We start from the raw sequence: 23,525 nt of genomic DNA, 5'->3' as shown, positions 1-23,525 counted from the left end.
TATTTTAGTGGTATCTAATCTCATCCAGTTTCTGTTTCCCGGCTGCATTGTAACAAGGCCATCCTGTCAAGAGGATTGTGCAATCTTACTTTGCACTCATGTTCTGTTCGTCAGTATTGACACTGACTGGTAACGGCTTAACTGATTCTTCAATATATAATTCCGTGGTGTTGCATGGCTGGTCATATTGTTTTATGATGTGTTTGGTTTAAAACTGGATGAGATATGACCGTCAGGTTTTAATAGTGTTTGTTTATTGGATAAGGGGTGTATATGGTGACCATCTAAGTAATTGCTCAAAGAAAATGGTCAAATATGCTCGACAAATGAATACGGCCAATTTGGCTGGATAGAACCATCCAGCCTTGCTAACAAGGATCATTAGCAAATAATTAGTGTTAATTGGTGATTATATCATTTTGAGATTAGTGTTGATTATGGGTATTTAATATATTTTGTTGTTAATTAGATCAATTATTGTAGGATTAGTGATCATAAATGTAACATCCCAGCCTGAGACTTAATAGGATTTGATAGATACTCATACCAACAAGTTGTAATTTCTTTTCCGAAAGCTTATCTCGAGAGAACTCCAAGGTTAAGCAGCAAGTTGCAACTTTTTTTTCCGGAAGCTTATCTCAAGAGAACTTTAAGGTTAAGCGTGCTTGGCCTGGAGCAATCTTAGAATAGGTGACCGACCGGGAAGTCATTCCCGGGTGCGCATGAGTGAGTGCGCAGAAAAAATATGTGTGTTGGTTGTGTGAGGGAAGTCCGGCCTAGGGGGTTCATGTTGCGCATGGCGCGTGGCCTTGCGGGGGACAGCATGGCACATGGGCCGGACCTGGACACACGGACGTGGCCAAGAGGGGAACGTTCCTGGTCGTTTGCCCAAATGTGGTGTGGGTATGTTGGACCGACGGGAACGTCGGGTCCTTTGAGGGTGGGTGTATGTAACATCCCATCCCAAGGCTTAATAGGATTTAATAGATACTCGTACTAACAAGTTGTAGCTTCTTTTTCGGAAGCTTATTTTGAGAGAACTCTAAGGTTAAGCAATCTTGGGATGGGTGACCGACTTCGCTTGGCTTGGAGCAATCTTGGGATGGGTGACCGACCGAGAAGTCAGACATGTGTGTTGGTTGTGTGAGGGAAGTTTTGATCTTCTAGAGCACGGGCCTGGTCTAGGGGGTTCCTAGGGTCGGGGCGTGACAATAAATATATTTTGTTTTGTATTAATAATTTATTGTTTTTGTTTCATCCTCCTTTGGGCATTCAAACAAACAAAAAGTTGGCCTATCTCATCCATCCGATCATTTGTCATATCTATCCAACCTTGATTGATTGGAACCAAAACATCGGATTATTGGTTGTTTCCTTCTATGCAACTTATTTATAGATTATTTGTCGTCTTTGACTACGCGAATTCTCGAACACTAAACATCATTTTTAAAAATAATTACGTCATTTAAATAGCTATTTAAAAATCAAATAATCTTCAATTAGAAAAGAACACCTCGACTACGTTCTTTTTAGGTGATACTGTGCAGATTATTACTTCTTACGTGAATGTTTCATTTTAGGTGCTACTGCGTAGATTATTACTCGGTTCGGTTCTTACGTGTATGTTCTGTGTATATTATTACTCGATTTGGTTCTTACGTGTATGTTTTCAGAACTGTATGCTGCGTTTGTAAGTTTTCATGTAAAAGATAATTATCTCATCTTTCTAAAATAAAATTCTAGCAAGCTAATACCGCTCTTTCATATAATAAAAGAATACAACAACTTATAATAGTTAATTATGTCGTGTATATCATCAAATAAATATACAAAAAATCTATCTTTCATATGTAAAAGAACATAGCCATTGCCGTAGATTAACTACTCTATGCTTATCAAAATGTGTTTCCCTTAAAAAACTTTCTACAGCATTGCTTAGACCACATCTTCTTGGCTAGTTGTTATTTTTATTTTAAAAATATTTAAATTATCCCTATAATAAAGTAAATAATCTGTTACAATAATATATCTCCAGCAGGCCGTCCTTTTTCCAAATGTAATGCCTTTTCTGATCTGTGCATACGGTGGACTTCTATCAAGAACAAACATGCAGTGCCCAAGAACAAAAGATGCAACGCCCTACAAATAGGGGTTATTCCTCAAAAGGGTAGTTGGTTTATTGCAGCAATATAGCAGCAGCAGCAGGTCACAACCTAATTACGCAACAAACTCATCAAACACCGCTGAAGATTTCGGTGTGCTAAAAAACTGCTTCCACGGCGCATGCCATTCTGTTTGCATATAATTAATTAATAAGCTCATCGCCGGCAGGCATCATCCACGGAACTCGTCCATGAACGCCTCATGGAACGCCTGGAGCCGGGGGACCATCTCCGCGATCTTCTCCTCGTCGGGGAGGATCGTGCACCGGATGTGCGACCTCCCAGAGATCTTGCAGGACAGGAGGTCGACCAAACCATGTCAGGCAAAAATTGCAGTTTCAGACCTAAGGGGGTGATGGGTTTTTTTTTTCAAACAAATGATATATTTACGATGAAAAATAATTTACAAATAAAACTTTTATATATGTGCTATTAGCGATTTAAAAACCAAAGCTAAAAAATAAACTAAGATGAAAAAAACCTAAAACTTATTCCAAATATAAGGTTGAAGATTCAAGATTTGATTTATAAGTATAAACATAAATAAAAAGACGAGATACTGGAAAATGCTCTCGGGAGAGAGAAGCTCTCTGACCGGATGGAATCCAGATCCTGGGACAACGACTACCCCCGTGGCGCTGAGGAGGCGGTGTGCGTAGAACACATCAGGGGAGACACCCTCCTGCTCCGCCGCGCTGATCGCCAATGGTGGAAGGTGCAGCAGTGGGAAGAGGTACATGGCTCCCTCGAACTTGTTGCACGACACGCCTTCCAAGCTGTTAAATGCCTTGTGCAAAGCCTATAGAGAAGGTTAAAACAAAATCACCATAACTTCTTTTTGAGGTATAAGGGGGATGATTATGCAACTTTATTTTAGATGCTAGAGAAATGATAAGAGGTCTTCACTAGGCCTCTAGAGCGTGGGAAACCGTTGTCCTATTATAGGGGTGATTGTTTAGCTTTTTTTAGGAAAAGCTAAAGAACATATTTGTAAATAAAAAATAATTTATAAATAAAATTATTATATACGTGTTCTTAACGATCTAAAACAAAAACAAAGATAAGAAAATATGGAAAACACAAGATCAACTCTAAGTTTAAGGTTTAAAATTTAAGTGTTAGCTTATAAGCACAAACAGAAGCTAAATGAAGAGGGTGATAAAGTGCATATATGCATCCGTTTAGTCCTGGTGGGAAAGAAGACGATTTTCTAGGCACATAATTTCTGATTTCTTTTTTTTGTTTTTATAATTTCTGATTTCTAACCTTGAGTGATGCAAATATGGATATATGATATACATCTGGTGATGCATATATTTTTGTTCCTTACCTTAGCACGCTTGATTAGAGATGAACAAGTTTCTTCCTTCTCGGCCATGAAAGTCTCAAAAGATCCATCCCCTATCTGCAAAACTCACCAACAAGTCAGTTAAAACAAATGTCCTTGGTGTGTGTTTAATTCAAAGTGTAATAAGTTCTCTATGGTTCTCCCTTAAATTAAAAAAAATCATGTTTCTTAAAATTTATAAGTAACTGAAGTGAATGGAGAATTTCACCAGGATAAAAAATCTCACCAAACCTCCCTCAATTACTTTTATTGTATAAAAAAAATATGAAGAAATAAATATGCTAAAGATGAAAATTGTAGCGAAGGAAGTATCTTTTGGAAAACCTTAGGTGGATCCATAATAAGGCTGATAAGGATTTGACCAGCAATGTTGGGACAAATTGATAGAGATGCCAATTTGTAAATCTCATCCATCACATCAGCTCCAAAACCACAAATCTCCATGTAGCCACCCCTTCTGCCACATTCTCCATAGTATCCTGATAGGTTCAGAAATGAATAAGAGAACATTCTGAGGAAAAAAAAAACTCAGGTAGAAAAATGAAGACCTACCCATAGAAACCGAGTGAAATGACACAATAGATAGCTCATTGTGATCGTAACCAAGTGACCTGGCCACTTTTTTGAAGGAATTGAATTTCTTGTTCTCTGTGTAGACATTATCTTGGTATACCTGTAAATGCATTTACATAACTATTCTGCAAGACAATTACCTCTCGGTATAACTGAGTTTTTTACACGACGGGTCTAATTTGACATATCAAAAAACCAGCAAGTGCGAACCTCGTCAGCAAGAATAACCAAACCTTCTTTCCTACAGAATTCCACAATCTCCTCCTGGTTTGTTATACTCATTACCTGCGACAAAGGTTGCAAGATGTTTTAGATAATGAAAGGTTTGCGACAATAAACTTCTAAAATGATCATCATTATTCTATCAGCACATAAGGTATAAAATTTCAGCACACCTGTCCAGTAGGATTGCCTGGATTTATGACTACCATGGCTCTAACAGTCAAACCTGATGCACGAGAATCCTCCAAACACCTCTTGACTTCGAAAATTTCAAGCCCCCAACCACTATCTTCAGTAAGATTATATGGTACCTTTGAGTCAATTCAGATCATGTGTTATTTTCTTGCATAGCAGAGAGACTACCTTATAACCATTGTATTAATGGCGAGCGAAAGAGTTACAGAAGAAGAAAAAGGGAAAGGTAGTAAAAAGGAAAAAAAAACTGTATTAAGCGAGGCAGTTTAGCCAGTCGACCATTGGTGGATTAGTGCTCGGTAGCTTGTTTTTGCATGATACTCCCAAATGTGTTTATTGGGAGTTTGAGAAACTGCGTATTTTCTTGAAAAATCCCAATGCTGCTTGCCTATTTCTAAAAGTTAGAACCATACCATGGTTCCACCATGAAGAATAATAGAAGCCGAGTATAACGGATAATCAGGTAGCGGGCACAAAATGCCGTCTTCTGGGGACCTGATGAGTATTTGCATCATCAAGTTGATCTGAAAATGAGGGAAAGTTGAAAATATCCCATAGATCAAGTATCATATCGCCGTGATGGAGATTGGAAATGCAGAGCATTACTGCTGAACTTGCTCCATCTGTCAGAAAGATGTCTTCTGGTCTTGATGGAAAACCATCTCTGGCAGATATCCCATTAGCAACGGCTTCACGCAAACTTCTGACTCCCTGATATGTGTACCAACAAGTGCCAACCGTGTAATTAAACGGAATGCAGAAGGTTGAAAAATTCTCGTATGACAACACCAACTGAAAATACTTTTTTGGTTGCGATATGTTAAATATGGGTTAATCCAATCATTTTCCAAACAAAACAATAGAAGCATGCATTTACACTACCTGACTACTAGTGTAGGAACCAGATTGTCTGCCAGGAAGTGATTCAACAATCTTCTTGGCTCTTTTTAGTGCACATGGACTGCATTCGTAGATTGAAACAAGATCGGTCAATTCTTTGCCAAAATTATTACCTCACAAGAATTTGATACATAGTACTCCTTACGTTCCATATTATAAGAATTTAGTTTTGTCACAAGTCAAAATTCTCTAAGTTTAACTAAGTTTAAAGAAAAATACACCAATATCTACAAAATCAAATTAGTTCAATTAAAATTCTCAAAGAAATAATCTCGATACTGCATTGTTGATGTTAATTATTGTTCTAAAACTTGAGAAAAACTTTGATTTAGGACAAAACTAAAACAAATTGCATTCAAAATAGAACGAAAGCAATACGTGCTAAGGTTTGACTGATTGCCTATTTAGGCCAACCTGAATAATGCACGAGCTTCATCTCTGTATATGAGAGGTGGATTGTCACACAGACAAAGAACCTGAACGCAGTAATTTGAGCCGTGAAGCAGAAATGTATATAATCTGTTTCAATCAATTTGAAGTGTGGAGAGTTTAAGAATGCTAAACCTCGCGAAAGAAAGTAATCGGTCGCTGGCCAAGAGCCTGGGGGTTCCCAAGATTGCAGTATATTATCTGCAGGAAAGCAATTAATTAGACAGAGGCTTTACAAATATTATGTACTGACATGTACCTAATGATGCATTGCTACTTTATGTGCAGGAAAACATGTGTATTGCAAGGTTAATAAACGCACCTCTTGAAAAGGGAGAGAGCCTGGATTTTCGTATATCTCCTGCTCTAACCCCTGTTCAAACGCATAAGGAGTATTAGCAAGTATAGGATACAAAACAGAATAGAGGTTTACACTGTCATCAACACATTTGCTTTTACACCGTCAGTTTTGGTCTGGAAATAGCTCAGTTGCTAGAGCAGTGGCAGGGGTTCGTGGTTTTGTGGTTCCAACACCAAGTTTTTTTTTTTCCTTTTTAACCCCTTGGGTATGGTTCAGAAGTACACTGTACACACTGAGTTCTTTGTTAGCAGCTTTAATTTGGTATGTATGGTTCAGTAAGTAAATGCACGAGAGCAGTGTGTAAGATTTACCCGCGCGTGCCTGACAATCTCCCCACAGGGCTCGTAGGTGAAGATCCTGACCTGCAGCAAATACGAAGATGAATGACAATGCCGTCGTCGATGGAGAGAGGAATGGAGCATGTATACCTACGCACGCAACGAACGTATTAGTACCTTGGAGTTGATGGTCTCGGCGGTGATGGAGGGGGTCTTGTTGTAGGACATGGCCGCCGCCGGCGAGACGAAGAGAGAGAGGGAACGGGCTAGCTAGCCTGGTGACAGTGGTGTCGGGAGGAGGAAGAAGAGAGGAGGAGCTGCTGCTGCTGCCGCTGCTAAGCTAGTGCTTAGTTATGTCGGGCATGGAGCTTAGGCGGTGGGGGCAAACTTTTTGCCAAATATTCGTAATAGATTTATTATTGGATCTCTAAGAATCCATCTATAGCGAGTGATATATTTTGAAGCGACGAAATTTTAAATTTCTCTTGGGCGGTCAGTAGGCATGCAGCTGGGCGCGTGCCACGCCCCGGGTGGGAACAAGGCTCCGAGTTTTGGGGCTCCGACCCGTGTCGATCCGACGCGAAAATACATGCGTGTCGTCTTGCTCGCGCCGCCGCTGCCGCTGTAGTGCTGTACGTGCGGCAAAAGAGTGGACGCCGCCCGCTGTGCTGATGTCAAAATTGGGAGGTGAAATGGGGAACCTTTCTTTTACGCATAGGTGGAGCGTCAATCTAGTATCACTTAAATAATAATAAAAAACTAATAAAGCATATTAATATAAGATATATCACTTAATAAACTTAATAAACATGTAAGCTTAAAATTTATCTATGGTATATTACTTTAAAAAAATAATTTATAAAAGTTAAATTTAAACTTGCAGTTACGCCTCTTATACATTTAAATTTTACTTCGAATTATATAAGCTATAAAATAATAAATTAAACCAAAATTACTATACAATCAGTCATAGTTATATACCTTTTATTTTTTAAACTCGTAGAAGTTAAATTTGAACTTAGTTATATATTTTATATTAATCTATAATATTAATATCATAATTTATTGACTATTTAGATGATATACCATAAACATAAACGAGTGGAAGTTCACTTGACTACTTAAAAACACTTGCTTGGAGAAATGGGTTTTTTGATGAATGAGACCGGGCGGCTGGCAACTAAAACTTTTGTGTGCTATAGTATAGTACTGTTTTATTCTGTTACATGATATAAATATTTTAAGATTGTCTCTTCGTCAATATAAAATATAGGAACAATTGAAGGTGGGTGGATAGGTAAGGTAAGATTTGAAGAAATTTAAATATAAAGTGATTAACGCCACAAATATTCATATAATTTGTGCTAAAAAGTTTGTTTCGTGGAATGAGTGCTTTATATTTTAAAGGAAGTGAGTAACGTGATGTACATGGGTCACTGGCATTAAAATCTTTGAGCTTAGTTTACCGCGTCCGTGGATGGATCGAGTAGGTTCAATCCAACGCTTGTCCACATATACAAGGTTATCGCTGTTTGGAATATCGTCATTTATTACTTAGCTATTTATGAAAACCTTAGATTTATTTCCCTATGTCCCAGCCCAGAGTCAGGTACTCTCTCCATAATTTTTTATAGGACATCGTTGACTTTTAAATTTACAGTTGACAGTTTGTCTTATTTAAAATTTGTATCCAAATATACAAAATATAAAGCATACTTAAAGTTCTGATAATAATAAATCATATTATAACAAAATAATTAATAATTATATAATTTTTTAATAAAACAAATGATTAATATAAATTTAAAAGTCAACGATGTCATATAAAATAATACGAAGGGAGTAGCTCTAGTGAGGCGACGAAGGGATGATACGTGTTATTCTCACACATATCAACCCTGCCGAGGAATATGGTTGTTTGTTCATACAATTCAATCTATAGACTGGAATGATATTATCTCCTGCCGAGCATCTGAACCAGTATAAACCCTTGTGTGCACTATATTTTCCGTAATTTAACACACACCATAAATTAATAGCGATCCTATGAATTGACTAGCAGTATTTGTGTAGTCCGGATTTCTGTCAGCGTTAATTTCCAATCAAATCGCACCAGGAATATGCAAATATGGTTACGGTGTACAAGAATCAGAGTACGTTTAACTTTTTTTTTCTGACTGAATGCTAGATTCCGATTCCAAACGGTATGATATTTTTCGCCGGATCTGAAGATTTTGATTTTTTTTAATCACCGAAAACCACTTGAAATTTCACTGAATCTACTTTAGCTGAAACAGCAAAATTTCGCAGTTTTAGATTGGAACCTGATAAGAGTCTGTTTACTAGTCCGATGAATTTGCACTCGGTTATTATTTGCAAACTTGGGAACTTAATGATCCTAACTGAAAATTTCTTCTTTAGCCTTTCATTTTCTTTGCTTAATATGGATGGATTAGTAGGTGCTTTTCCTAAACGAGTAAACGACACATTTTTGAAAAAAAAAACCTTTATATAATTTATCAAAATACTAATGTATGTTTAGTTTTTTTAATTTTATACTCCCTCCATATTTTTTTATATGACGCCGTTGACTTTTAGGTCCACGTTTGACCATTCGTCTTATTAAAAAAATTATATAATTATTAATTATTTTGTTATAATATGATTTATTATTGTAGAAACTTTAATTATGCATTATAATTTTGCATATTTAGATATAAATTTTAAATAAGACGAATGGTCAAACGTGATTCTAAAAGTTAACGGTGTCATATATAAAATATGGAGGGAGTAGCAGTTTATTCGTTTGTTTGCTTCCTCGAACGTTACTCGTAAATCTGTTAGCTATTCAGCCTAGAACAAAATACCACGTCTAGGTCTCTGTAGCAGATAAGAAAAGTGTTACTCCGTTTATTTCATTTTTCATGGATTCGTTTGAAACATTCGGAGTAACTGTTTAATTTTCATATAAATACAGTTCGATTTTCATAAGAATCAATATGGACATGTCAGGTGAATTTCGAATGAATGTAACTCATGTAGCCACGGGTTCTATATTTGGGGATTTCTCGATCCTTTTGTTCTTAATTCAAAGATAGTCAGCTCCTTTTGTACAATTTTTTTTAAAAAATCTGCTTCACTAGTCATGTTTTAAGGTTTAACTAACTGAACCCACTTAAACCAGGCGAATCAATTAATATCCTTTTAGGAAAAAAAATCAATTAAGCTTCAGCCTTTAGGTTACTTTTCTGTAACCTCTCATAATGAAAAGTTCAGATTACCCAATGATTTTTGAACGAAATGACGAGTGTTATTTTCATTGAAATAAGAGATTAGCCCATGATTTAGCCAAACATACATGAGACGAAATGCTTCAGTCGTTAAATACTACGTTGCCATGTTGTCTCCAACACCGGGAAAGTTAATTTGTTAACGAAAACATTAAGAAACCTATCTACATGTAGCATGCTATTCACACAGCACTACGGGAACAGATGTGATCGTCCTTTTTCTTTTCTTTTTTGCCCCTCCATTACCTGCAGAAACGCTCTATCTGAAAGCTACTTAAAGCAAATTTGCAGGTGCACTAAGTTGATGGTTCGAATACGAGTGAAAAGAAAAGGAAGGAAAATATGATGCAAAAAGCTTCTGCCAAAAACTTTTTTCTTTTTTTTGAGAACGCTTCTGCCAAAAACTAACAAGGTCATATTAAACAGTCCTGAGAAAAAAAATCATATTATTTGACGCCCACTTTCAGTCAAACTTACGCAACAGCTTAATTAGCGTAACATTTTGTTGTGCAAAGTTAAAAGAGAGTAAACTCTATACTTATACCACCGCATTCATCCTGGTTCAATGATTTATCACTGGCATTGCATATTTCTATTATATACCGCTAAGTTTATAAAAAATTTTTGCAATAGGGATATTTTCTATAAAAAAACTCAAAATGCCATTTTATAAGTATGTGGGTTGACAATTCATTAGCCCCATTAGAAGTTTCAGAAAATATTTTTTTGTGTAGTCTCCATGCATGACATAAAATTTTTTTAATATGGTTTAAGTTTTTGAAATTTTTTAAAAGATATTTTCCATGTGGAATAATAGAGGAATCATTTACAGAAAAAGATGGTATCACAAAAATATATTATGTAGCATAGAAAACACAATTTGCGTAATGATGGCAAAACAAAATATATCCTATATAGCATATAACAGGTAATTTATAATTTATAAAAATATTAATGAAAAGAATGAAAGTTGCACACAAACTTCCATACTGTGTAAGGAGGTTTCACAAAAAAAAATTATTAAAACTTCTAATGGAATAAATCAATCGTTAAACATTGTATGTCTATAGGGGTATTTTGAGTATTTTTAGAAAAGTACTCAGTTCAATGGTATAGTGTAGAAAAATTGGTAAATTCAATGATATATTATAGAAATATGCAATGTCAATGACAAATCATTGAACTTAGACAAACTAAATGACATATAACATATAGTAGATTCTCTCAAAGTTAAATGTAACTTCACTGCTCTCCTCCATTTGTGAATGGTGTCACTGTTGACTTATATGTCTTCATTTTGACCAATAATATTTGTTGAATTATTAAAATGTGATGAATGAAAGTTTAGACTTATACTTAGGATGCAATACAATTTGATAGTATGGTATCTTTCTAGTATTTACTTACATTCTTCTTTTGCAAAAAAGGCATTTGATTGATAGGTGAATGAGTGCTAACTATGCAAATGGAAATAGTAGTGTCACATTATGAGTTTCTTTTATATTGGTAAGAGGGGATATACCCAAGCACAACCTTTTTACAAGTTAGGACCCTAATTTGTGGAATATTGGTGAGTTCCCTGCCTTCGTCTCCTTAAGCTTTTGAATTGTATACTGATTGAAGCATGCAACTAAATATCCTACGTGAGCCACAATGCGAAGTGTTTACAATAATCCAATCACTCATCTTTCCTCATCAGTTTAAGCTTTTGGGTTAAACCAGTCGATGCAGGTAACTCAATTAATACTCTTTGCTCTACTACAAAATTTTACCATTAGTTTCTTTTTTTTTTTCTGAAATAGATCGAGCGTTGGGTGCAAAATTTTAGTGGCGCTAAGCCACTAACGCAGCGATCGCTGTCTGGTTTGGCTGCTCCATCGATCAAGGCTTCTGGCCGCTTGTAATCTTTGTTAGTCGTTTTTCCAGCAGAGAAGATTCCACCTCGATTCGATTGGCGTCTCACTGTCTCCCCATCAAGGTGCTAGCTAGATGCCACAGCACCATCCTTTCAATTCCCCCTCACCCCACTTCGTTTTGGCACCTCGGCATCTCGAAGCAAATGATTCATCAGAACTTGGTATACTTGTGTTCAGAATTATTCCACGAGTTACTACTCGACTGGGAATCAATCGCATCCTCTAAAATATAATTGATTTAACTCGCAAGAATGGCAGCTTTTTTTTTAACTTCTTTGATTCTTATGTCCAGAATCAGTTACAAACTTACACCCATGAAAGCCTGCAGATTTTCTTTTTTCCCAAACATTTCATTTTTTGTTCATTTCCCTTAAATTTGCCTCGGATTACTCGATACGTACCTTGCTGCTCCCTCTCATCAAGTTTCTTGTTAACTACATCGATCTCCATATTTTACAGATAGTTCAGTAGAAAATTTTCGTTCTGACTGATTCGATCATATCCAAACATGGCTCACAGTCTCACACAAGTAAGTATATTGTACGCTTCGCTTGTGTGCTAGGCTTAGGCTACGGCCAGTAGTCTCCTCGGCGAGCTGCCGCGGATCGCCGCCGCCGTCGGCCGCGGCAGCCGGTGGTGGTGGTGGTGGTGCTGACGCTGATGCTGATGCTGGTCTCGCCGTTCTTTCTTGGCCATGGCGTCCTGCTCCCTCTTCTTGTCCGTCAAGATCTGCTGCCACCGGCACTCCTCGCTGCAAAACCCCTGGTCACCCCTGCATCATGCAAGAAAACCACCCAAGAATTCAGGCGAGCTCTAGCTAGCTAGCTGCCGCTCGATCGATCGATCGCCGTATCGTCGGCGTGATTTACCTGTACATGTACACGTCCTTGTCCGGGCTGAGCTCCCGCCTGCACAGGGAGCACGCCCTCATGAAGCTGCATGGACGACGCCTCCGGCGACGCGCCTGCGCCGGCGGCCAGACCATCTGCTTGAGCACGACGCGGTGCTGCGGCTGGTGCTTCTCGTCGAGCACGATCTGCAGCCCGACGACGACGGCGCCGCCGCCGCCGTCTCGCCGTCGGGTCGCAGGGCGCTGCTGGTGGCGATGGACGCTGACCACCGTACTGTACTCGCCGTCATCAGCGGCGGCGCCAAGCAGCTCGTCGTCGCCACCCTCCTCCCCGAGATGGAAGATGCTTCTCTGGCTCCTCGGAAGCATGGTGGATGGAGACCCGGGGGGAGGAGGGTGGCCGGCGCGCGGCGCCTCACCAAAGCCGAGCTAGCCTCTTGTTCTTCTCTCTAGTTTCTTTGCAATTGGTTATAGAGAGAGAGGAGGGTGTGTGAGGGGTAGAGGAGTGATGGGTATTTAAAGCCACTCATTGTCCACACACACAACTGAGAGCGAGTATAACAAATCGTGTAAGCGGATTTTAAAAATTATTACATAATATTTATGTTTACGTGGAGGGGAGAGGAAAGAAAAAAATGACTACAGATTTATAGCTTGCACGAGCTCCAAGATACCGAGTGTGTATAAGGGATGGATCATATATTGATAAAATAATATATGTTTATGTAGAACTATTATATAAATAATATGGAAATATTTTAGAGTTAGTAGTTAACTCTTTTATTGACCTTGCTCTAATTACTTATCACTCCTAGCTGTATACTCCCTTAATTGTCATTTTAGATAAATGCTTTACAAACATGAAAACTAGCATCTCATCTTCTTCTTTCTGTTTATGCTTATAAGTTAAAATTTAAATTTTCAATTTTAAATTAAGAGTTGACTTTAAAGTTTTTTTATCAAAATTTATTTTTTAGCTTGCTTTTAGATCACTAAGAATAAGTAAATAAAAGAGTTTTTATAAACTATTTTTATTTATAAATATATCGTTTGGTTTTTTTATGGTCGCCCCCTAATTCTCATCTGAATATTGCTCTGAAGGGTCCGTCTCTGGTGCATTCTAGTAGCAATATAATTTAATCGACACCATTGATCTATTTTTATCATACGACTATAATTAAATTATACTACTAACAATATTAGGTGTAGTAGAAATTTAAAATCTTTAATTCTTTATTGAAAAAACAAAATTATAAAATAGTAATAATCAATTAATTAATAAAGTATAAAAATAACATTTTTAGCGAGACTAGTTCTAATACTATAAGTAGAATTTGCACCGGAAAGGGACGTGCTGTGCAACTGGGGCCAGGTGCTGATGACGATGACGCAACTGATGCTGCTGGGGATTTGAGAGCAATGGAGATGTGCTGTGTCTAGCTACCTAGTACTGATTGGGTTTTTGTGGAAGTGAGAAAGCTAGCTAGCTCATTCATGATGCCCTTGCTTTCTCTGCTAAAACCGATCATGTTTCAGCGAGACGACGAGACGACGAGACTAAGGGCTGTTTTCGGACAGAGGGCTAAAGTCCTCTGTCCCATCGAATATTTGGACTCTTATTAATAATAGTAAACGTAGACTGTTAGTTAAATCCATCTATAATTTTGGATTAATTTACGAGACAAATCTATTAAGCATAATTAATCTATGATTAGCCTATATGATGCTACAGTAAACATACTCTAATTACATTAGTTAGGTTTAAAAAATTCGCTTCGTGGATTAACACTCATTTATGAAATTAGTTTTTTTATTAATTTATATTTAATACTTCAAATTAGGTTTCTCAACGAACCGCTGAGAATGTCTAGCGAGTAGCCATTAACACCGGCCGGGTTCGTAGTGCGGCGGCATTTGTGGAATCTAACTATCTAACCATGCTTCTTTCCCTCAGCAAATCCCGGGAAAAGGTCAAATGAGTGCGTTATCACCCGTTGATCAAGATAATCCTTCAGTCCTAATCACACACATCACACATGATCTAGAATTTTCTCCTCGAGCTGTCTGCATTTGCTTTCCGACGCACCAATACGGTGTCAGGATCTGTATTCGTGCTCTAATACGTTTTATGAACCATGTTAAATCCGAGGGCTTATTCTGTTTGACAAATTTTAACTCATAGAAATAGAAAAGTGGATAAATGAAAATGTATGATAACGTCAATTCATATGATTTTTTTAAGAGATTTGAGTGAATGAAAATTTTCTTACGTTTTCTCTCTGCAACTTGTAAAAAAGAAAATTTTTCTTTGTTTTTCATACACTTCATTCATATGAACCGAATGGTTTTAAGCTAATCCAATCCTTAAGAATGTTTTTCCTCCGAAAACGAATAAGTGTTTAATAAGCTTTTATCATCCTCTGCTCTCCAAATTGTGCAGTAATCGCTAGGCGCTACTTTTGCTACACTGCTAGCTAGTATTCTGCTGCATGAATTCGCCAAGTTGCCGCTCACTTGTCACCTCCAGAGAATCGCCAGACTACAAAAGGTACTCTCTCCGTAAAAAAAACGAATTCTTCGATTTCTGTATCCAACGTTTGACCATCCGTTTTATTTGAAAAAAATTTAGAAAATTAAAAAAAAAATAGTCACACGTAAAGTAATATTCATGATTTATCATCTAATAAAAACAAAAATATCAATAAAAAATTTAATAAGACGAAGAATCAAAAATTAAAGATAAAAAGTGAAAAATTAATTTATTTTGGGACGGAATAAGTAGGCACGAATCTCCTTTACCTTTTCACTTTTGGCCAAACACGAAAAGATCGATGCAACACACCTCTTGTACTTACAGCTGGACGATGCAGAAGACTTGAAGCAGGCAAGAAGGCTCGGCGTTGTAAGTTAGCATCTCCAACGGAGTGGGCAAATAGCTCTCCAAGTTACAATTTAATAACCTAGGCTAAAATTTATTCTCCAATATATTAGCCAACCGGATGGCCGAATCATCCGGCTAGTCAAAACACTACTACCAGTGGCTAAATTTTGCCGGCCAAAGTACACTTGCGAACCGTGGGCCCACGCACAGTAGTACTACTACACTGCTACAGTACAACTATACTACTACACAGCGCTGCTCCCAACGCCGGGGCAGTCGCCGCCGCCGGCCACCGGCCACCGGGGAGCCGCCGTTGCCGGCCGCCGGTTGCCGAGGGGTCGGCGCCGAGTCCGGGGAACCAGCTCTAGCCGCCGCCGTGTCGTCGTCGCCCCACGCCGGCGCCGCGCCGCCTCGTCGCCGCGTCGGCCGCCGAGGGGTTGCCGCCGCCGGGGAGTCGTCGCGCCGCGCCGCGTCGGCGGCGCCCGGCCTCCCTCTGTCGCCGCCTCCCGCGCCACGCCGTGCCGCTGGATGCCTCTGCCACCGCCTCCCGCGCCGCTCCTCCAGTTGCCTATGCTGAGGAAGAAAAGGAGAGAGAAAGAATAGAAAAAAAGGAAAGAGAGGAGATTGAGGGAGAGAGAAAAAAAAGGAAAGAGCAGAGGATGATGTGTGGGAGACTCAGGATGGAGAGATTGCTGGAGTAAAAGACGAATTTGACTAGCCAAATGAAATGGAAGTGACCAAATAAGTATTTGGAGAGTCTAATTTAGGTTGTTGGTTGGAGATGCTCTAACTTCAGAGAAAATCTTCTCTAAAAACACTTGTTTTTACTGCAAATCTAAAAACAAAATATGAGCAAGAAGCTTTCACGTACGATCAAAGGTTGATATAGAAACTGAAACGCTTGCTCGTGGCGTTTCAGATGATGAGATAGATCGATGATCACCCGACAGCAGGTTTACAAATTAAGAAGATCCACAATAACTTATTTAAATTTGGTCATCCATATCAACTCATTTAAATTTGGTCATCCATATCTTCATTTGAATGATCATCTAAAACAGTTTCATGCTTTATATCTCTCTATACTCCAACAGATTATCTATATATGGCATCCTCTGTATCTCTTTGGAGGATGGAGAGATCATCCAAATATAACGATTCTCTTCTCCTAACATGGATGACATCTGATAGGATAACCGTTCTGTTGGAGCTCAATTTATAGTCTTCATACTCTATTTTTAGGATAGAGGATGAGATAGATGAGCTCAATTTATAGCCGCCTGTTACCCTGATCTTGCTGCACTGATAATGACATGGATTTGGATATCTGCCCGCTGGACGCGTCCTGACTCCTATACGCGTTGGATGCGTGCATGCAAGATGCATATTAGCTTGAGCAGACTGTCAGGGGATTAACACTTCGATCTTGTTCCGTTGTTCCTGCATACCAAAGCGTACGTACACAGACAGCCTACTCGGGGAAAGTTTGTGGTGGCGGCGGGTATGCGAGATAGGATAGCTCGCCGTCGACGAGGAAGAAAGTGACGACTGCGGCGGCGCAGGCGAGCAACCTCGCCGCGCTCGCTTAGAAGCGACGAAGGACGAAGGTACTACCATAACAATCAACAGGTTGGGCCGGCTTATGAACTGGGCGGGGCCGTCTTATATGGGTTGAGGCAACCGATGGGCAGCTACGACAGCCCAATAATGAATGCTTCAGCTGCAGCCAAAATGCTTTCCCCAACTGGCGAAAGTATTCAAATACCTTAAGGATATTATCTCCTCTATTGCATACTCCCTCTAGCTATGTGTGTTTGATAGGCGTATAAAAAAAAACATATTTCCACAAATGATCGTCACATTTGCCATTACCCAGCCACTGTGCCTCGTTCAGCGCATTGGACTTCTCATTTTGCATGCAGATTAGCCATTGTGTCAATGTGCATGGTGTCTCAGGAGTGTAGCGTCCACTACCGCAGCACCAACTTTTCATTTTGCATGTAGATTAGCCATGACCATTAATGAAATATAAGCACATAAGTTTTTCTTGGTCTGGGTGCCAAGACTAAATATGACGATCATGGATAGAGGGAGTAATATTTAAAGGGTCTGGTTAGAAGTTATTTGACTGAAATTTTTAAGGATTTAAGTCGATTCTACTAAACCTATATAAACTATCTATATAAACTATGGTTGCACTTAATTTATAATAAAGTTGTATATTGGTTATGCTAAAGTTACTTATTTTTATATTGTGCAACTATAGTTTACCGTTTGTGTAATTTTAATATACACATTTTGCAACTATCCTATGATACACAGTTAAAGAAAAATAAATCAAATAACTAATAAAAATAGAAAAAAAATAGATTAAAATGAAGAATTATTGGGACAGAGTGCAAAATTTAGCAACACGCATGGACGGTACAGGATAAGGGGCCAGGACTCGTAACAGATTCGGGCTTGATTAGCAACACGCCAAAGTTTGTTGCGAACATAGATCGTGAGACTCAGATCAAACAGCCAGAGTGATCGACTGACAAAACACAAATTTTCAGTCGTCTGCATAATATCAAAAGTGTGTGTTTCACTCCCAATTGCAGCCAAAATTTTTCTATAAACAAATGCACATTATCTATTACAACCCCTGCCCCGGCCTCCTCTCTCTGCCAATCAACCTAACGACAAATCACTGGGAATCGATGAATTACATGCTAACAACACCAAGGTGAATGAAATCGACGGCGCACTGGAAAATCGCCGAACTGTCTTTCCTGCTCGCAATAGTGCAATACCGTCCCCACGACGACCTCTGACAGAGACAAAAAACAATGCTACAGGTGCAACGAGTTAGCGGGCTGGGCAAAAATATGACCCGTTACCGGAAAATTGCCAGCCTGATCCGAGCCTGTTTCGTACACCAATCTTGGAGCGAATCCACTAGCCAACAAATTGACTGACAGTGTCAAAAAATTTCATTCACCTGATAAATAGCAAAAGCGCTATTTAAATAGTCATAAAAAAATTAAAAAAATTAAAGATAGATTAGTATAAGATATACCATTACATAAACATATTCAAATATGACTTATACAATCCATAACAAAAATAACAAATTGGACTCTAAATAGTATACGTATACTCACAGTCATATTTGTTATTTTTATTATGGATTATAGAAGTCATATTTAAACTTGCATGTTTGTGTAGTGATATATCTTATATTAATCTATCTTCATTTTTTAAAAAATATTTTGATGACGAGAACGTGCAATAAATGAGGGGACATCCTCTCGAGGGTGTAAAATCTACTTCCCCCAAACCGTGCTCAATGGCAAAAGCAATAATACAAATGTAGTGAAAGTAGTCAGTAAAGCATAATATAATATCTACTGCAAAAGCAAAAATATTAGAATGCACTATATATACTTTATCCCACTCTAATATAATCCTATCTTGCTTTATCTAGGACATGTTTGGTAGAGCTCTAGCTCCCAACTCCTAACTCTAAACTCCAACTCCAGTGGGAGCTAGCTCCACTGGGAGCTAAAGGTGGTCTGAAAATGTTTAGCTACTTGCTCGGCTCTAGAAATTCAGAAAGAGAGAATAGGGGTAGATAGATAATGATGCCCTTGTGTTTTTTCACTGTTGGCTTTATGTAGTATTAAATATGTAGTTTTTTATCAAAATTTCAGCACAGTGGCTTATTCTAAAATAATCTCAGCATGTTTAGTAATTTTAAAATAATAAAAAAAATTGGTACTTGAATAAATTGATACTCAATTCATCTATTGCCTGCTTTTCCAATCAAAGATGAACTTTCCTTAATAGAAAGGAGAGGTAAAAATGATATTATTTTGGGACAAGGAGAGTAGTTAACATTGTGAACACAAAACAATAACACTATGACTTTATCCTCTCTTCTCTCTCTACCGTATACTCGCACCAAGACGCGAATACACTTACCGAAAATCCAATTGGCACAGGTCTATAATGTTTCTGCTTATAAAAGCAAGTACTATAAGACCACCTCTAATAATAAAGATAGCATTATATCTCTAAGCATTCTAAAAGACAACTTCTTCAATGATCTAGCTTTTAGCAAATAGCTAATAATACAAATAACCCTACAATTCATTCTCATTTGACATTAAAATATGTGCAAGAGACTATCTCTTGATTAAGAGATAGCTTTTATCTCTCTTTTATTAAAAAAATATATAGTATATTTTATAGATAATTTATAGATAGCCATTTGAGGTGGCCTAAGCTCCTTAACACAAACCCCAAGTTGCCACTTAGGGTTAAAAGATAAGGTAGAGAAGAGAATATACTAGAGAGAATGAGCCACCCCTTGTATAAGGGGTAATCTCTACATAATCACTAAGCGAAAAAGAGAGAGAAAGAATAGAGGTGATGTGTTGTATGCGCTACCTCTTAATTAATGAGTTATTTTTAAAATGACATCTACCTCTATTATAAAATTTGCTCTAAGTTAAAATTTGTATTTTGAAACTTGAGAGTGAATTGATAAAACATAAATGGAAAATTTTTATTTATATATTAGTTATTACTACCTCTGTTACAAAAATATAACCATTTCTAGATTCTTTAATATAGATTATTTTTAGTTATTTTGGTGGTGTATTGTTTATTTTTAAATTGATTAGATTCTCCTTCCAAGCATCTCATTAGCTTAGGAGTCCTGAGAATCATTAAAATAATAGCATTCGGTGCAAAATGCTTATATTATGATTTATAATTTTAATCACAATATTTTGGGACGGAACGAAACAAACAAGATAAGTATAAGTGAAAGAAATAGAGCGGGAGCCTATTTCTGATATTCTCTATTGACATTAGAATTTAATCAACGGTGTTAATTATCGAATACATAGAATTAAATTATACTGCTAACGATATTAGAAGCAGTAGAAATTTAGAGAGGTATTATCGACTTTTTAATTATAAGCCTAAACTTAGATTATTTGGGCTAACGGACTGTCCTGTATCGCAGCCTCACCGCCGCGTACTGGGACAAGCACGGGAATATGAATACAAGAAATGTAATTGGTGCAGCTGCGCCGGAAGATATTTGATTTTCTTTTTTTTAACGTTTGATTATTTATCTTATTCGAAAATTTAGTATAAATTTAAAAAAGGATAAGTCATGTTTAAAGTTCTTTTGATAATAAAGTCACAAGTAAAATAAATAATATTTTCATAATTTTTTGAATAGAACAAATGATCAAACATTGCAAATCTTTCGTTATGGAGCGGAGGGAGCAGTAAACCTTCAGGTTCCATCGCCGATTCCGGCGGCATGGCGGTGTCGCCGCCGCCGCCCCGTAGCCAGCCTTCATACCGCCGTCCCCTTTCTTTTTCAGTTGACGCACAAGTATTCTTGTATTCCATAATTTTCAGGAAGAAGCTAGCTGCAGCCTGCAGCTAAGGGAGCAGATTGACCCCTCCAATGCACGGAAAATGGCGGAGGAGCGGCGGCCGGCCAAGAATAGCCACTAGTCATTAAGCCGGCGGCCATTGTTGCATGCCAAAAGCTTCTAAACATAGCTTCCACAATCGTCTCCGGGCCCTTCTTTTTCCCGGGAACGTCAAAGTGAACCCCCGCTCTCCAATGCCTCCCGCCTTCTTCCTCTTTCCTCTCTGCCAATGGTGATGTCAGGCAGAGAGTGTGCGAGAGAGAGGAGAAGGAGCGGCCAGTGAGGAGGAGGAGGAGGAGGAGGGGGAAAGGGAAGGGGTCAGGGGGAGAGTCCGGCGAGGCCATGTCGTCGGCGTTCGGCGACTTCGGCCCGCTCACCGAGCGGCGCCGCGCCGAGAAGGCACGGCAGCAGCGGAGGCGCATCATGATCGCCGCCGGCACCGTGTCCATCGTCATTATCCTCATCGTCATGGGCGCCGCGGCCATCACGTACAGCGGGAAGAACTCCGAGAAGGAGGAGTCCGGCTCCAAGGGCTCCAAGGCTAAACCGGGCGGTGGCTCGGGCTCGCCGGCCGACCTCCGCGCCGTGTCGAAGAGCATCAAGGTGATGTGCGCGCAGACGGACTTCCAGGACGCCTGCGAGAAGAGCATCGGCAAGGCGGCCAACGCCAGCGCGTCGTCGCCCAAGGACATCATCCGCACCGCCGTCGGCGTGATCGGCGACGCGGTCTCGCAGGCGTTCGACCGCGCCGACCTGATCATGAGCACCGACCCGCGCGTCAAGGCCGCCGTCGCCGACTGCAAGGAGCTCTTCGACGACGCCATGGACGACCTCAACCGCACCCTCAAGGGCATCGACGGCGCCGGCAAGGACGGCCTCGCCAAGCAGGGCTTCCAGCTGCGGGTCTGGCTGAGCGCGGTGATCGCGCACCAGGAGACCTGCATCGACGGCTTCCCCGAAGACGAATTCAAGGCCAAGGTGAAGGATTCCTTCATCAACGGCAAGGAGCTGACCAGCAACGCCCTGGCGCTCATCGAGAAGGCCTCCACGTTCCTCTCCTCGCTCAAGCTCTCCAAACGCCGGCTGCTCGCCGGCGAAGACGAAGACGACGGAGCAGCAGCAGCGGAACCTCAGCGCGAGCCGCCGCTCGCCAAGGACGGCATCCCGGAGTGGGTGCCCGACGGCGACCGGAGGGTGCTCAAGGGCGGCGGGTTCAAGAACAACCTGACGCCCAACGTGGTGGTCGCCAAGGACGGCAGCGGCAAGTTCAAGACCATCAACGAGGCGCTCGCCGCCATGCCGAAGACCTACACCGGAAGGTACGTGATCTACGTGAAGGAGGGGGTGTACGCGGAGTACGTGACGATCACCAAGAAGATGGCGAACGTCACCGTCTACGGCGACGGCGCCCGGAAGTCGGTCGTCACCGGCAACAAGAACTTCATCGACGGCATCACCACCTTCAAGTCGGCAACCTTCAGTAAGCACACATACATACATCTTCCCGCCATTGACGCTGCTGAATGTAACGGTCGATCGATGTGCTGAGATCGATGGGTTCGTACGTAGCGGCGCAAGGAGACGGGTTCATGGCGATCGGGATGGGGTTCCAGAACACGGCGGGGGCGGAGAAGCACCAGGCGGTGGCGCTGCTGGTGCAGTCGGACAAGTCGGTGTTCCTCAACTGCTGGATGGACGGGTTCCAGGACACGCTGTACGCGCACTCCAAGGCGCAGTTCTACCGCAACTGCGTCGTCTCCGGCACCATCGACTTCATCTTCGGCGACGCGGCGGCCGTGTTCCAGAACTGCATCATCACGCTCCGCCGCCCGCTCCCCAACCAGCAGAACATCGCCACCGCGCAGGGCCGCGCCGACGGCCGCGAGGCCACGGGCTTCGTGCTCCAGAAGTGCGAATTCAACGCCGAGACGGCGCTCACCGACGCCAAGCTGCCCCCCATCCGCAACTACCTCGGCCGGCCCTGGCGCGAGTTCTCCCGCACCGTCGTCATGGAGTCCGAGATCCCGGCGATCATCGACAAGGCCGGCTACCTGCCGTGGAACGGCGACTTCGCCCTCAAGACGCTCTACTACGCCGAGTACGGCAACACCGGGCCCGGCGCCGACACGGCGGGGCGCGTCGCCTGGCCGGGCTACAAGAAGGTGATCAGCAAGGCGGACGCCACCAAGTTCACCGTCGAGAACTTCCTGCACGCGAAGCCATGGATCGATCCCACCGGAACGCCGGTCAAGTACGACTTCTTCGCCTGAAAAGATCGCACCCCGTACGTACGTAGGTAGGGTTTTTTTGCTTGGATTGGATCCATGGCCGGTGATCTCGGCTTGGCTGAGTGGAAAATGTTGCGAGGTGCACGCATGAACTCGATCAGCTGTTCATATATATATGCGCGTTTGTGTGCCTAGTTTTCATTTGCAATTAGTATACTGGCTGGCATTATGTGGTTTTGTACACTGTACATGAATTTTTTTTCTTTTTACCATGACTATATTTGAGTATAGCATGTATCATGGAAACTATACCACACATGTTCTTTCGAAGATACATAGGATGTATTTTTGTTGGATGTGAAGATTAAACGTGGAAACCAATTATTTCTAACATCAGGGTATTTTTTTAGAACACAGTACAATATAGACGCTCACAACGCATACACACTCT

At 40.4% G+C, this 23,525-nt stretch overlaps 3 protein-coding genes across 3 annotated transcripts; 1 reads left to right on the top strand and 2 right to left on the bottom strand.

Annotated features, from left to right (window-relative positions):
• Nucleotides 1–2,125: 2,125 nt before the first annotated feature.
• LOC102722143 (alanine aminotransferase 2-like) lies at nucleotides 2,126–6,696 on the bottom strand. The gene is made up of 15 exons (XM_006660588.2): nucleotides 6,646–6,696; nucleotides 6,502–6,552; nucleotides 6,152–6,202; nucleotides 5,965–6,030; nucleotides 5,815–5,876; nucleotides 5,383–5,461; nucleotides 5,107–5,211; nucleotides 4,914–5,024; nucleotides 4,479–4,616; nucleotides 4,294–4,368; nucleotides 4,063–4,183; nucleotides 3,835–3,989; nucleotides 3,493–3,567; nucleotides 2,758–2,961; nucleotides 2,126–2,451 (listed from the first exon to the last, which is right to left on the bottom strand). The coding sequence occupies exons 1-15, from the start codon at nucleotides 6,694–6,696 to the stop codon at nucleotides 2,335–2,337; spliced, it is 1,461 nt and encodes a 486-aa protein (XP_006660651.1). The 3' UTR covers nucleotides 2,126–2,334.
• A 5,085-nt stretch (nucleotides 6,697–11,781) lies between these two features.
• Nucleotides 11,782–12,998, bottom strand: LOC102718107 (FCS-Like Zinc finger 6-like). The gene is made up of 2 exons (XM_015841052.2): nucleotides 12,544–12,998; nucleotides 11,782–12,446 (listed from the first exon to the last, which is right to left on the bottom strand). The coding sequence occupies exons 1-2, from the start codon at nucleotides 12,891–12,893 to the stop codon at nucleotides 12,239–12,241; spliced, it is 558 nt and encodes a 185-aa protein (XP_015696538.1). The 5' UTR covers nucleotides 12,894–12,998; the 3' UTR covers nucleotides 11,782–12,238.
• An 8,030-nt stretch (nucleotides 12,999–21,028) lies between these two features.
• On the top strand, nucleotides 21,029–23,464 carry LOC102717825 (pectinesterase-like). Its single transcript, XM_040527685.1, has 2 exons — nucleotides 21,029–22,326; nucleotides 22,416–23,464. Exons 1-2 carry the CDS (start codon nucleotides 21,189–21,191, stop codon nucleotides 23,114–23,116), a joined length of 1,839 nt encoding a protein of 612 aa, XP_040383619.1. The 5' UTR covers nucleotides 21,029–21,188; the 3' UTR covers nucleotides 23,117–23,464.
• Nucleotides 23,465–23,525: the final 61 nt, after the last annotated feature.

This window comes from Oryza brachyantha, chromosome 9, assembly GCF_000231095.2.
Source record: "Oryza brachyantha chromosome 9, ObraRS2, whole genome shotgun sequence".
Taxonomy (NCBI): Eukaryota; Viridiplantae; Streptophyta; class Magnoliopsida; order Poales; family Poaceae; genus Oryza; species Oryza brachyantha.
Note: the sequence above shows the minus strand (reverse complement) of the source record. Positions and strands in the feature narration are given on the sequence as shown.

Coding starts and splice junctions, on each gene's coding strand:
- LOC102722143 (XM_006660588.2), bottom strand. CDS start 6,696: ATGTCCTACAACAAGACCCCCTCCATCACCGCCGAGACCATCAACTCC. Junction 5,877..5,964: donor CGATTACTTTCTTTCGCGAG/GTTTAGCATTCT, acceptor TACTGCGTTCAG/GTTCTTTGTCTGTGTGACAA. Junction 5,462..5,814: donor GAAGCTCGTGCATTATTCAG/GTTGGCCTAAAT, acceptor CTACGAATGCAG/TCCATGTGCACTAAAAAGAG.
- LOC102718107 (XM_015841052.2), bottom strand. CDS start 12,893: ATGCTTCCGAGGAGCCAGAGAAGCATCTTCCATCTCGGGGAGGAGGGT. Junction 12,447..12,543: donor AAGGACGTGTACATGTACAG/GTAAATCACGCC, acceptor TGCATGATGCAG/GGGTGACCAGGGGTTTTGCA.
- LOC102717825 (XM_040527685.1), top strand. CDS start 21,189: ATGTCGTCGGCGTTCGGCGACTTCGGCCCGCTCACCGAGCGGCGCCGC. Junction 22,327..22,415: donor CTTCAAGTCGGCAACCTTCA/GTAAGCACACAT, acceptor GTTCGTACGTAG/CGGCGCAAGGAGACGGGTTC.